Source organism: Antechinus flavipes, chromosome 4 (genome assembly GCF_016432865.1).
Source record: "Antechinus flavipes isolate AdamAnt ecotype Samford, QLD, Australia chromosome 4, AdamAnt_v2, whole genome shotgun sequence".
NCBI lineage: Eukaryota > Metazoa > Chordata > Mammalia > Dasyuromorphia > Dasyuridae > Antechinus > Antechinus flavipes.
In genome coordinates this window covers 261505467-261520374 of record NC_067401.1, presented here as the reverse complement: position 1 = coordinate 261520374, position 14908 = coordinate 261505467, and the positions used below count along the sequence as shown (strand labels likewise).

The following is a 14908-nucleotide window of genomic DNA, read 5'->3' as shown; positions in this document are numbered from 1 at the left end:
ACTGCCACCTATCATTATAAGCTGATATCACTTTACTTTCCTTTTGCACTCTTCATTCCAGACAAACTGGCTTACTTTATTTCATCTCTTGCCTCTATGTTTTGCACAGGCTAGTCTCTATATCTGAAATGTTTTCCTCCCTCATTTCTATTCTTAAAAGCTTCCTTCAAAGCACATTTCTCCTACAGAGAATCTTTACTAATCTTTCCAGCTGTTAATTGTCTTCCCTCTCCAAAAGGAATTATTTTGTATTACTCTGAATGTGTGTACATATATATGTGTGTCTACACATATATATGGGGTTTTTTTTAGGGGAAACATGTCAACAGTTCAGTATAAAATGTGTGTATGTGTGTGTGTGTGTGTGTGTGTGTGTGTGTGTGTGTGTGTGTGTGTAAATAAAAACTCCTGGGAATCAGGGAATTTTTCTTTGTATTCCCAGTGCAGACCAGTTTGTGGCACATAATAGGTACTCTGCAAATGCTCATTGAATTGAATTAACATGCAGACAGAAAAAAAAAAAAGTACAATTATTGATTACTTTAAGAAAGGCTTAGGGACAGCTAGATGGCACAGCAGATAGAGCACCAGCCCTGGAGATTGGAGGACCTGAGTTCAAATCCAGCTTCAGACCATCACTTATAGGTAGTATTATAGGGGATTCCTATTCAGGTATAGGTTAAAATCTATAATCTCTGAGGTTCCTTCTAGTTTTGAGATTCCGTGAAATTTTCAAGAGGGAAAAGACATAACCCACAGAACAATTCATAGGAAAGACAATTTTTCTATGCTCTCCGAAATATTGATGAGTATCCTATAATCCCTGATTGGATTTATGGAAGGAGAGAGCTGTTCTACCTTCTTTCATTTAATCAGGAAGAATGCAGGACTTCTGCTTTTCTTTTTTTTTTTCAGGTAAAGATCCTTAATTTATTACAAAATTAACAGCTATTTATTGATAAGTATAATAAGGAAAAAATTCAGAAGGAAGAGGTAGAGAAGCAGGGAAACATCACAAAGGAATACAGGAGTTAATAAAAAATTATCAGAGTCAAGCTACCCTCTTTATTTCCTTGAAAACATAGTAATTTTTGTTCTCTTTCTTTATTCTTGCTTCTTTTAGGGGGAGGGGATGGAATATAGCTAATGCAAAAATTGTTTTATTGTATATTAAATATATATATATATTTAAGCAGTTTCTTTTTTTCAAGAGGTCTTGAGGAAAGAGAGCTGTTAACTTTGTAATAAATAAAGGATCTTTTACTGAAAAAAGAAAAAAAGAAAATCTACAAATCCAACATTCTCCTTGATTAAATGAAAGAAAGTAGAGCAGCTTTCCTCTTCCATAAATCCAACCAGGGATCCTGGATCATAGATTTACATGTGGAAGAGACTTCAATAGTCACTTATTCTAATGATGAGGAAATTAAGATCCAGAGAGATTATGTAATTATATACAATGAAGATCCATGGTTCCATATATAATCTTTTTTGTTCTTTGTATATATAGTAATGTTCATTTTTGTTCACATATATGCAGTTCAGAAATAACACAAAAAAAATTATTACCAATCTCAAAGTTAGAAGGTCTGAGGTTGAATCATGGATCAGATTCTGTCTAGCCATTAACCCAAGCCACATCATTTAAGTCTCTCAAATTCTCATTGGCTTCAGCTGCAAAAATGGGATTCCACTCTGTAGGGTTGTGAGGACAGAATTTCATTATTATTATTATTTGCTGAGGTAATTGGAGTTAAGTGACTTACCCAGGATCGCAAGCTAGGAAGTGTTAAGTGTCTGAAATCAGATTTGAACTCAGGTCCTCCTGACTTCAGGGCTGGTGCTCTATCCACTGCACCATCTAGCTGCCCCAAACTTTACAAATTTTACAGTAATATGTAAATGTAAATTATCATTATTAGAATCATCTCTGGTTACATTTTTAATATTTAAAGGGCCAAGTGAGTTTAAGGATTTGATTGGTGCTGTAATTAGACACTACCCTGCCTTCTAAGTATTTATGGCCTCCCCAAGAAAGGCATTTACTTGGAAAGTTCTGGTCCTTTATACCTTGTAGGGTAATTATTTTAGGTGACTTCTTTTCATTCATTCTCTGATTTATCAAGAGATCTTCAGAGTGACAAGACACAATTAACATATTTATTTGCAGTTTTAGTTGACTGATACATTTTGTTTTCACACAGCAAACACTTCCCAGCAAATACTCAAAGTTCACAGTCCCCCAAAGGATACTTTATTAGTTAAGAGAAAAGATTTTCCTTTGATAGTTTGATACTACCATTGACGACTGTACTAGAAATTTGCTGTTTTATAGGATGCTGACTTTATTAGTTATAGTCATTGTATACATGATTCATTTGATTCCCTTAAAGTTTTTATTATAGGTTTTTTTTAACACCACAATCTTAAGACACCTTAGACACTCTTTCCTTGTGATAAAGAAAAAGATTTAAGCAATGCCCCCCCACAGAAACTTTTTCTGACACAATACAAAATTCTATGTCCATATTAAAAAGAGAAAAGTAGTACACTGATTCATAATGAGTATGGTAATCAAGGGTTGTGTGTTTCTTTTTGCTACTATCCTGGAATGGTCTGTTCAATATTATTTCCTCCCTAGCTCAGCTGATGAAATCACAGAAGGAGCAAGTAATAGAGACAATAAGGCATTAATATGTTAAATGAACTGAATATACCTTGTATATCCTTCCCATTCCCTCAATTCTTTACAAAACATGTTTTCTCTTATTGATAGAAGTGGAGGATGGCTGTGGAGACAGATAATCAAAGTAGGAAAGCTTTGTGGGCTGGCAGCAAAGAACCTCATATGGAGGAAGAACCCAACTAGTGAAAGGGAATTGATCTTTTTCTTTCTCTGTGTCCGTCTCTCACCAAGGACAGCACGGAGGATTTCTCGCTCTTCTCCCCATCTTTCATCAGCTATAATCTCTTCTACTGAAAAACTATTCACCTAGTAGGAGATAATGCACCCAACAGGAAGTAGGCTCAGAGAATCAAGGAAAAAAATCAATGAAGGAAGCTTTGAGAAATATGACTTCTGGTGGCAGAGGAGCACCAACTGTGTATTCAAGAAGAATTAGTCTTGGCATTCAGAAGGCAAGATGCAGAGAGGAATAGCTCAGGAAGCCCAGAAGAGTAACCTACCTGCCCATCAGAGACACTATCTTCAGTGACATGAGGATACCATAAGAACAAAGGACATCAGAACCCTTCAGTGGCAGAGAAGTGAGTTACCTTGACCATATATGTAGGGAGTCTGTTTCCTACACATATGACATCACCACTATACTTCAGCCCACTCCTTTCTCCAGTGCTATATTTGTAGGAAATTGTACTCCAGGTATACTGAAGCAATGTTTTTCAGCTGTTATTCTTACTATGTAATCTTGGTAACTGGCTTTGCTTTGTGCTTTGTCTTCTAGCAGACAGACATAAAAATACCATTAGGATTCTGGATGTTAGAATTTTAGGAGTTCAGACTCACAGAGTACCTTGAACCTATGTAACTAGTAATCACCCCCTGCTTGGACTTAAACTACTTAGGAAAGTAGCCCAAAGTAGGTGCCACACTACTAGCCAAAAATATTTTAAATTTTTCTGATTACATTTTTTAATTTGAATTTTGACTAATTCCAACCATTCTGGAAAGCAATGATTAATTATGAGAGAGGAAAAGTTACTAAACTTTATACCCTTTAACAAAGAAATTGTACTGTTTGGCTTATAATCCCAAATAACAGCAAAAGGAAAAGTCCAATATATACCAATAGCTGAACTTTAGTGGTAGGAAAAAATGAGAAACAAAATTGGCAGTCCTCGATCAGAAAATGGATAAATTATGGTATATGAATATAATTGGAATATTGTTGCACCATATGAAAAGCTATCTGTGAAAAATTAGAGAGACCTGGTAGAACACATGATCTGATGCAGGACAAAGTAAAAAGAATCAAGAGCACAGTATCAACTAAAAAAGAGAAAAAACAAAGAAAGACATAAAAACTCTGATCAATCCAGTGCCCAATTGGGATTTCAGAGGGTTGACAGTAAATTGTTCCTCTCCTCTCAGTGGAATATGAGATATAAATTGTCAGACACAGCCACTGTGTTAATTTGTTTTGCTTACTTTAACTGTGTTGCAAGAAATAGTTTTAGGGTACAAAGGAAGGTGATGAAGCATCAGTCATTAGAAATAATAAAGATATAAAAAAGAACATCAATAAAATATTTTTAAGCTGTAAACAAAATGAGTGTTTATTATTTGGGGAATGCTTTATATGAGCTATAAGAAACAATGAATATGAGGAATTTGGAGAAACAGGAAGATTTGTATGAATTGACCCAAAAGGGAAAAAGCAAAACCAGGAGATCATATATAACTATAAAATATAAATAAAAACCATGAGGAGGTAACTGAACTCTGAATAATGGCAAATACTGAATTCAAAGCCCAGATGACCACGATCACTGAATGCACTAGCTGCAGGCAGATATAGTTGCTGTCTTGATGTTTTCTCTGTTTTTCCTTCTTACAAAGATTTGAAGAGTCAAGAAGGCGGGAGTGAAGACATGGAAATGTAAATAGAATAAAGTCATTCTTTTTTTTAAAAATGGAGCACTGGAAATAAAACCCTATTCCAAAGTTTTTTCAATTTCTCCTTAAACAAATATTATTGTTTATTACTTCTTTTATCAATAGTTTGATATTTATTCAATGTTGTATAGTAGTATACTGATTCATGTGTCACTTGTTCCAAAATTGTCCCCCCCACTCTCCCAAAGATCCTGCACACAAATTCATTCATTCTACTTTCTAGGTATTTAAAATACTATTTCATTTTTCCAAAGTACATTGTTTGCTCTCTTAAATGAGGCAGTCTATTTGCCAGTTACTTACCTAATGGGACAAGAAGTACTTTTCAAGCTTTTAGGACGTCATGGTTTGATTATGTGTGCTGCAGGCCAGCATGTTTGGTCTCCTAAGTTTTTTCTGGAATGGGTAGTCTTAAATTTGGAAGAATAATACCTCAAGACAATACAAGAAGGAACCCACAATGATTACAAGAACCTGGGTAGCAGGAATATTGAGTAGCCAGCACCAGCAAAAAAAAACCAGTCTGACCAGATGGTCACAGGGCCCCCAGCCAGAATAGTCACATTTATTTTGCCAAATGAAGTCCAACCCAGCCACCCCCTAAGGCTTTGCATGTCCTTTGGAGATTTCAACTGTCCTGTTAATTGTTTCTTTATAGACAAAGAGCCAAAGCCACTGCTAGCTAATCCCTTTTGGACAATTATATTTACTGAAACAAATGAGGAACTTCTCTTTCTATTGGTATGATGTGGATGCTCATTTAGATTCTGTGGCTTTTCTTATGGTCCATTAGTTTCCACAGAAATCAATGCACAGAAATCAATGGGTCATGTCCGATTTCATAGGCAGCTGCATTGTACTAATTGTACTACTTGTACTTTCTAAGAATGAACCAACATGCATAAAGCTGGCTCAAAATGAACTCAAGTGATACTCTCACCCAAGGGGTTCTTGTTCGTCATTTTTTTGCTTTTGAAACAGGATGTACATTGATGAAAGAGAAATCGACAATAGTGATGAAGCAGTTCTACAGATGATCTCTTGCAGTATCATCTTTGTAAGAAACACAGCTGAGAAAGAAAATTCTCTCAATAGTAAAAACATTGAGAGCCTTCTTCAATGGAATAATCATATTTGGAGCTAAAATAACAACTCTCACATTTTAAATGTAGTACCCTACTACTCCTCTCAACTCATATTTGTACATCAAGATCCTCTGTGGGGACCCCATACTAGAACTGTTAACTCATGAAGCCCTAGTAATATTTATTTTCTATAATCACCCAAAGAACACAATTAGGACACAACATTTTGCATGGCAATTGGCACATAGTATGCCAATTGTGGGAAGGGGCACATAGGAGAAAGGACAATTCTCATCTTCAAACCTGTGGGCTTTGAGGCCAATGTTTTTGCATTCTTCCAGCTAATCGTACACTATCCAACAAGTGCTGCAGTTTCACTAGTTACTTTCTAGCTAATTGTCCACTTCTATCTTCTAACTTAACTGAAATGATATGAAATAAGGGAAGATCACAGGCTTTGAAAAGGGATGACAAAGCAGTAAGACAAAGTGGAAAGCAATGGCTTGGGTGTTCAAATCCTGGCTCTGCCAGTTAGTACCTACATGACAATGGTCAAATAATTTAACCCCTATAGGCCTTCTGTTTCCTCAATGATTAAACTATTGAATTAGGTGACTTCAAAAGTTTCTTTCACCCCTAAATCTAAGATTCTATGGCCGGGGTCCAACTAGATTTGCTTACTTGCTTACTAATATGAGATGTAGAGAAAGTAATTTTCTCTCTCTGAGCTCAGTTTCCTCATCTGTAAAATGATGAATTTGAATTAGATAGCCTGAGGTCCTTTCAAGTTCTACATGTATGATTCTACAATTTTATAAAATCCTTGCTGGCTAGGTCATAAAGGAAATACATCAGAGGATCTTTTTTCTCTCTTTTGAAAATCTAATACCTGGACTTCTACAATTCGACAACTCTTGAATTTAGGCAACTCTCAAGAAGGCTAAGTTCTGGAATCATGTACTATAAAGAATTCAAAATCTGCCCCCTTTTCCACCCTCACTCCCCTTTCCTTAAAGTCCCCTTTTAGGTGGTATGCACGTAAGTATATGGTTTCTATCATGGGCTTCTGCAAGACATCATTGTCAGTAGGTGAGAGAGAAAAATTCCCTCCCCATACCCTACCTCATAGCATTCTGGGAGACACAAAGGAAAAGCAAGTAGAACTTCCCTAAGGGTTCAAAACTTCTCCAGAGCTCATGTCTTGACTCCTGACTATGGTCAATTTTGTCATTATTAAACTCTCAGCCTATCTTGTTTGGACAGAGGGCAATCCATGCAGGTAAGTCTGTGTAGTTGCTGCTGTTCAGTTTCAGACTGTTTTAATGGTGTTTTCTTGGCAAAGATACTGGAGTGGTTTGCCATTTCTTTCTCTGGCTCATTTTACAGATGAGGAAACTGAGGCAAAAGAAGCAAATGACTTGCCCAGGATGACAAAACTAGAAAATAAACCCAGTTAGCACTATCTTTTGGTAAGTCTGGCCCAGATTTGGGATGTGACCCAGCCAATTCTTGATTAATAATGCTTTATATTTTAACATGTTTAACATATATTGGATTGCTTGCTATTTAGGGAAGGGAGTGGAGGGAAGGAGGAGAAAATTTGAAACACAAGGCTACGCAAGGGTCAATGTTGTCAAATTATCCATGCATGTCTTAAAAATAAAAAGCTTTATTAAAAATAAAAATCTTATAAATGGGGAGAAGATAATACATTCATATTAGACTCTTTGTGACGCTATTTGGGATTTTCTTGGCAAAGATACTGCTAGAGAGGTGTGCCATTCCCTTCTCCAGATCACTTTACAAACGAGCAAACTCAACTGGCTTGCCCAGAGTCACACAGCTAATAAGTGTCTAGAGCTGGATTTGAACTCAGGTTCTCTTCACTACAGGGTCAGCACTCTATCCATTATACCATACTTTAGTCCACAGTTTAACTTTGAAAACAACAAATTAACATTATGTTTGGGAACTAGGATGAACAATGAATAGAGTACTAGGTTTAGAATCAGGAAAATAAGTCTTCATGAGTTCAAAGTGAAGTGGGCTATCTTTCCAAAAAAACTCCAAAATGGAATCACAGTCAGATACAACTAAATGACTCACCCATAACGAATGTGGCATTGCATTTAAAATTTTTGTTAAATATTTATTTCCCAATTACATTTAACCCAATTCCAGCCATATTTGAGAATTTTGCTAGCTGCTGGTCATGTGACCCTTTCAACCCACCTTTGCCAAATCTATCTTTTCTCAAAGCAAACAAAAACAAAGGCTAATAAAACTAATCTACTGGCTGATATTATAAAGTGTTTCATAGCCATAGTTCCTCATTATTACAAAGTTTTCCTTCTAGTTTCCAAGCATGAGAACTGTTCAGAGCCATGGGTGAGGGGAATGAGGGAAGCCTTATCCCTAACCCTACCTGAGCATTTGCAATGAACATGTTCTATCTAGTGAGGTCTGTGCCTGAGATAGGCCACCTTTTTTTGCTTATTTTTTTTTCTTCTTACTAGGCAACTAGCGGCAAACAGAGTAGATGAGTCCAGGTAACCACGCTAAATTTCATAAGGCCACAGAGGTCCTAGAAGGATAGCGGGACAATGGCTACAGTGAGAACCAGAGGATGATTTCAGTTGCACTCTTAGCTGCCATTGGCTTTTGCCAAGAGAAAAATTAGCAACAGCAGAAACATCAACACAAGATCTCCCTTGGCTATTAGACCTGACAATGAAAGTGCAGAGGTGAAATGTATGAGTTTATTAGTAATCTCTCCAACACTGTGATCGTATGAGTCTTAAGGATTAGCCTTCCAAGTGACAAAGGGTTATTAGGCTATTGAATTAGATTCTAATTATATACTGTGTTATGACCTCTATAGCTTTCATTTTTTGTGAAAATAAACTACTTGTTCCATTTATAAAGAAGGAGAAAGAGATACACAGACAGACAAAGAAAGAAAAAAAAACAGAGAAACAGATATTCTACCTATCTCTCCTTTAAGGCTAATACAATCATGGAAATTAGATATGCCATCTGCCAGAAACAACCCTGCTGAAATAGAAGAAAAATAAAGAAACTTAGAAATTTTAGCCAAAAAGCAGGGGGCTAGTGTGTGACTTTGTATATACTTTACAATAAGCATATGAAGGGCAGCACCATTCTGGAGAAGTAACAAGTGAATAGGAAGACCTAAATTCAACTCCTGCCTTGGCTAACTAGATGTGTGATCCTGGGAAGTCACTGAACCACTTCTGCCTCAGTTTACTCATCTATAAAATGATAATAATAAGCACCTACTTCCCAGGGTTGTTGTTGTGAAGGAGATAACTAAACATGACATAAATGCTAACCATGATTACAGAAAGATTTAGAGTACAAAGGGAAGTAAAACTTTGTAAGAAAACAAGAGTTCCAGGAGTACCTGTGACAAGTGACGGCAGAGCCCTGGTGATCATTAAAGAAAGTATCTAATATGGATCACTACACTCAAGATCTGGCACATTCTGCCCACAACATTCAATTTCAGTGTGACTCAAGAGGAAGCTAGATAATGTGGTGGATAGAATGTTGGCCCTGAATTCAGGAGGACCTGAATTCAAATTCAGCCTCAGACACTTAAAACACTTCCTAGCTTAAATTAACCCAGATTGCCTCAAAAAAAACAAAACAGTGTGACTAAAGCACAAGTTCCTCCATAAAAAAACTAAGAATAATTCCAACCACTATGAGAAAATTCCTTAGTCTGAGACAGAGATAAAGGAAAGATAAACCTCAAAGAAGACAGTGATTCCACAACAAGTCCAGGTAAAATCTGAGAGAAAATAAAATGTCCTAGTCACAGGGAATTTTAGAGAAAATTAGAGATACAAAATAGAAAAGCTAGAGAAGTAATAATAGCACCTACTTTAGAATACAGATGGAGAAATAATTGAAGAATTATTGATTATAAAAATTATCCAAAATAAAATCTGTACATCATATTTCAGAATATTATAAAAATTGCCCAGAATTCTTAGAACCAAAATAATCAATAAAAATAATTCACCAGTTACCTAGGGGAAAAAAAAACTAAAATGAAAACTCCTAGGAACAAAATCCAGAACTTCCAGGTACAAGAAAAGGAATCCAAATGTCAAGGACCCACAATAAGGATTACAAAAGACTTTTAGTAGATACCATTAGGAAAGGGATTGGAATATGATATTCTAAAAGACAAGCAAATAAAGGGTTACAATGAAGGATAACAAATCTAATAAAAGTATAATTCTAAAGGGAGGGAAAGAAGCCTTTAATGAAATAGATTACCAAACATTCCTGATGAAAAAATTAAGACTGAGCAAATATTTGTTAATGGAAATGTGGGTACCAAGAGAAGCACAGAAAAGTAAGCTTATTTGTATAACTGAAAGGGAATATGAGGTTATAAAATGATTGCAAGTTAGTAGGGGGATAAAAAACAAAAGTTTTCTCAAAATTCTAATATTTTAAGGGTCAAAGAGAAAACAAAACTGTCATTTTTTACACATGATATGATAAGTGGTTTTTAGAGAACCTGAATCAACTAAAAAGTAATTGAAATACAAACTTTTTAAATGATGCAGGACACTAGGCGAACCTATATAAATCACCAGTATTTATACTTATAACCAATAAAACCCAGCAAGAAAAGCTAAAGAGAAAATTGTATTCAAAGAAAAAAAAGAAGCTCTAAAATACATGTGAGTATTATCTTCCAAGATTTGCTCAGGAATGATTTGAATGTAACTATAAACAAACTCTAATATTTTACATGCCTAGGAAAAATAACAAAATTCATAGGGAAAAACAAAAAGTCAAAAATTGCAAGGGTGATGATGAAAAAAAGAAATGGGAAAGAATGGTATCTATTATTACTACTAGGATCTTCAAATGTACTATAAAATAATAATCATTACAATAATTTGGCAATGGCCAAAAAGAAAAAAATTTATTAAGAGATCAGATACACAACACACAGAAGCAAATACAGTAGCCTGTTGTAAAAATATTTACAAATATTCCAGATATTGAGGGAAGGGCTTGCTTACAGGAAAAAAAAAAAAAAACTGCAAAGAAAATTAGATAGAAATCTAGCAGAAATTAAGTTTGGATCCATATTTCACATTTATCATGAAGTAGATAACAAAAAAAAAATTATCTATCTAATTTATGATAAGGGAAGAGTTCATAACTAAATAGGTGACAGAAGATCACATAAAATGGACAAGGTTTTTGCACAAGCAAATCTAATGTAGTAAAAATTAGAAAGAAAATAAACAAATAGGAAAAAATCTTTGCAACAAGTTCTTTGAATAAAGATCTCACTTTCAAGATATATAAGAAACTAATTCAAATTTATGAGACTAAAAGCCATTCCTCAAAATATAGTTAAAGGATATGAGAAGTTTTCAAAGGAAGAAGTGAAAGATATTACCAATTATATGAAAATTAAATGTTCTAAATCACTGAAGAAATGAAAATTAAAGCAATTTTGGGTTGTACCTCATGTATCAGATATACAAAGATGAGAAAAGAGGAAAATGACAAGTGGGGGAGGGGCAATTAGTACATTATTGATAGTTATTAATTGGGTGCCATTATTCTGGAAAATAATTTGAAACTATGCCCAGAAGCTTACCCTATTATTTATACCTTCCAATCCAAATACATTATAAATGGCCTATGCCCCAAAATAATTAGAGGAAAAGAATCTATATGTACAAAAATATTTATAGAAGCTCTTTTTTGTGATAGTCCCAAATTAGAAATTAATGAGGTATTCTATTAGAAATGGCTAAAAATTGTAGCACAAAAGTGTAATGGAATATTTTGTCATAAAATTACTTTGTGCGATAGCTATCAAAATTCATAAATTATAATTAAGCATATTGTAAAGGAATCAATAATAAGAACTCAAACAACTTTCCCAGTTTTATTTTGTCACATTACTGTTACAGTAATCGAACTTAAATTATACAAAAAAAATTTGTACAGTTAAAAATCTTTGGCTAAGCAAAGCCATATATGTATATATATATATACACATACACACACACACACACACACACACACATATATATATATACACATACACTCACATACACACGCATACACACATACATACACACCCACCCACAAAACAAGGGTTTTCATACATCCATACATGGGTTTTTACATATGTACAAAAACATTTTAAAGAGTTTTTACAATTTACCAAAATAAGAGAAGACATAAGCAGAAGCATAAAAAAACTGATATGAAAACTATAAATACATTTACAGTTAAAAAACCAAACCCCATGAAACTGGGGTGATGGATTGGAGTTTCAGGTATGTTGTTATTTTGAAAAATCAAAGGCAAACTTTTTATACAATCAAAATGATGCTGCTTACATTTTCATACAGATAAGGGCATCTTAACTTGTTAGAAAATAACTATGCCACAAAAAATGTGTAAATTATTCAGCTAGAACATGAAAAAAAAATAACAGGCTGACTTATATTAGGTTTATTTACCACTGAAATAACTAAAAAATCAAATTGAGTTAGTCAACAGGTAAAAAAAATATAGAAATGTCTTTTAAAGTCCACAGACTTTTCAGTAGGTATCTTTAAAATATGAGGATTTTGAACTTCCTTTAGTACACAAAGTGTCAATTATGACTCCAAGGAATTCAGCAAATTATCTGTAAAGCAAAGAAGAAGGCTAAATATTATTATTCTATCTTTCTATTACTCAAATTTTTTTAAGAAAGTGGCTTTTCTGAAAAGATATATAATAAATAAAATACATAATTTAAATATAGTGGCATTAAATTTAGGATTTGTCTTAAAAGAGCCAACTTTATAATTTATTTTTTTCTCAATTATCACCAAGACTATGAGACTAAAAGTATAAGAAAGTAATATGCCAGTCTAACCTTGAAATAATGCAATAAGAATAAAGTAGCATAATAGCCCAATTGCAGCCAAATAAACCTAAAATATGAAATCAGTTTAAATTGCAATATCATAACTACAATTTTCTATACAATAAGCATCAATTATAGAATGAAAACATTATTTAATGTATATAACTGAATGGAATATGTACTTTCAAATAACAACTAATAATAAAAACTCAAAGTTCAAGAGAGATTTTCAATGTAATATTTTGGTCCAGACCTGTGATTTTATTGGTGTAGGGAACTCCTCAGAGAGGAAACCCACTGTTCAATGCAGATCTCCATCTCTTCTACTATTTACAATCTTAAGAGAACTTCCTGGGGCATTATGAATTTAAATCAACTGATCAGTCACATAGCCAGTGTATATAAAGGGCAGCACTTGAATCCATGTTTTTCTAATTCTCTTTATTCACTACTAGATGTTACTACTCAATAAATCAGAATAAATCTTTGCAAAAATCTTGACAACTCTTGTGACAAATACAAACTACAACAGAATTTTTAACTTCTCTTTAGAATCTCTCTGAAATCAGTATTAAAGCATATGTAATCAACTTTATAATACATTTTTAAACTATATCAGTTGTTCTATATTTAATTTGATTTCATAATCAAATTTATTTTCTAAACTAGGAGTTCAAATTTGCCAAACTCAAATAAAAACAGAGACCACTAATTTATACCTACATTATAGATATATAATTTACAGAAAAAAGACTTTCCAGTCTGCTTACTGATTTTTTAAATGTTCTATTATCTATGTTTTATTTTATTAAATATCTCCCAATTACATTCTAATGTGCTTCAGATTCTACTTGGGAATGCTGTAGATTGTGTATTTCACACCTCTGTTCTAACCTACTTTAGGAAATAGTCTGTAGGCTAGAATTTATGTAGCAAAATAGTCATTCTGAAAAGAGAAATTGCAGAGAACTCAGTCTAAAGACTCTTAAGAAGCATTAACTACCTGCATTTTGACTTTTCAAAGAGCTTCATTAATTGCTGGAATCTTTCTGAAACCTGAAAAATTAAAAAAGCATTTTAATACCCAAGATTTCAGAACAATTACAATTTTTATTAAAATTTCATAAGACAACATGATCTTGTCTTTACAAGTGACATGAATTTCCTCATTCGCAAAATGAAAATAAAACTACTTGCTACACTGATTTCCATTGTGAGGAACAGATGAGATAACATATGTGGCAGTGTTGTGTATAAACCATGAAGTGCTATTATCAATATAAGGTGGTAGGAGAATTATTAATAGTAAGATGAACTGATAATTAAATTTAAGTCTTATAATTAATAACTGTGAATTTGTGCATTTATAATCACAAAATTTATGAGATGCGTTAAGAACAAAGTTTGAAATACCTGATTTGGGCTTTTATTCAACTTGGTAGCTAGGAAAGTAAAAGTTTTGGCTGATGGTCCTCTTTTCTGACACTCCAACAGAATTTCTCTGTCATCATCTCTGAGGGAAAAAAAATATTATTTAGTTTATATACATCAGATCAGAGGAATAGTACCAATATAATGAATTAAAGATATATATGTACATTTAGTCATATCTCTAAGTCCTAAGAAAATAAGTTAGCATTCTACAAATGTTCTAATTCCACAAATAGAAAATTATATAAGACTTACTACTACACTCAAGAACTCATGCTCTAACTAACAGCAATGATCTAGCTGAGTATATGACCCGGGAAAATAACTTAACCTGTCATGTTCACTTTTCTCATCTGTAAAATGAAGATAGTAATAGCATCTACCTCAGGGGGTGGTTGTGAGAATCAAGGAGATAATATATGTAAAGCATTTTATAAATCTTAAAAGTACTAATTAATATTAGTTAATGCTATTTGTTAAGAAAATAAGTCTTGTTCTTTGATTTCATGTCAAACTAAGTATATGAGAACTTATAAATATGTAGTACTGCCATTAGCTATAAACAAAATGCAGATGCTTACATTTGAAGAACTGCAGTGATAAATTATAGTAGTTTTACCCACTAAAATAAATGACCTGACAATAAGCCATTCCACACTAAACAAAAGGATCAATCCTATTACTCTGCTTACTTTAGGTATAGTACTGACTTGGAAATCTATTCTTTAACTATGTGAAGAGTAAAGTAAAAGGGCATAGTTCTCCCTCCCCAACTACACTAACTATAAAGTTAAGAATTCCTAATTTCTGAAAATATATATTTAA

At 33.6% G+C, this 14908-nt stretch overlaps 1 protein-coding gene across 2 annotated transcripts in view; it reads right to left on the bottom strand.

Moving 5' to 3' along the window:
- Positions 1-11660: 11660 nt before the first annotated feature.
- Positions 11661-14908, bottom strand: part of CASP8AP2 (caspase 8 associated protein 2) — a 49225-nt gene continuing 45977 nt past the window's right edge. Inside the window, exons 9-11 of one of the 2 annotated variants that reach the window (XM_051997394.1) lie at positions 14066-14165; positions 13656-13708; positions 11661-12427 (exon numbers count right to left, since the gene is read on the bottom strand). In XM_051997394.1, coding sequence (XP_051853354.1) covers positions 12424-12427; positions 13656-13708; positions 14066-14165 — 157 coding nt within the window. In that variant the 3' untranslated portion in view covers positions 11661-12423. Of the gene's footprint in view, positions 12428-13651; positions 13709-14065; positions 14166-14908 lie in introns of those variants that run through there. The other variant, XM_051997396.1, reaches the window with a different exon arrangement.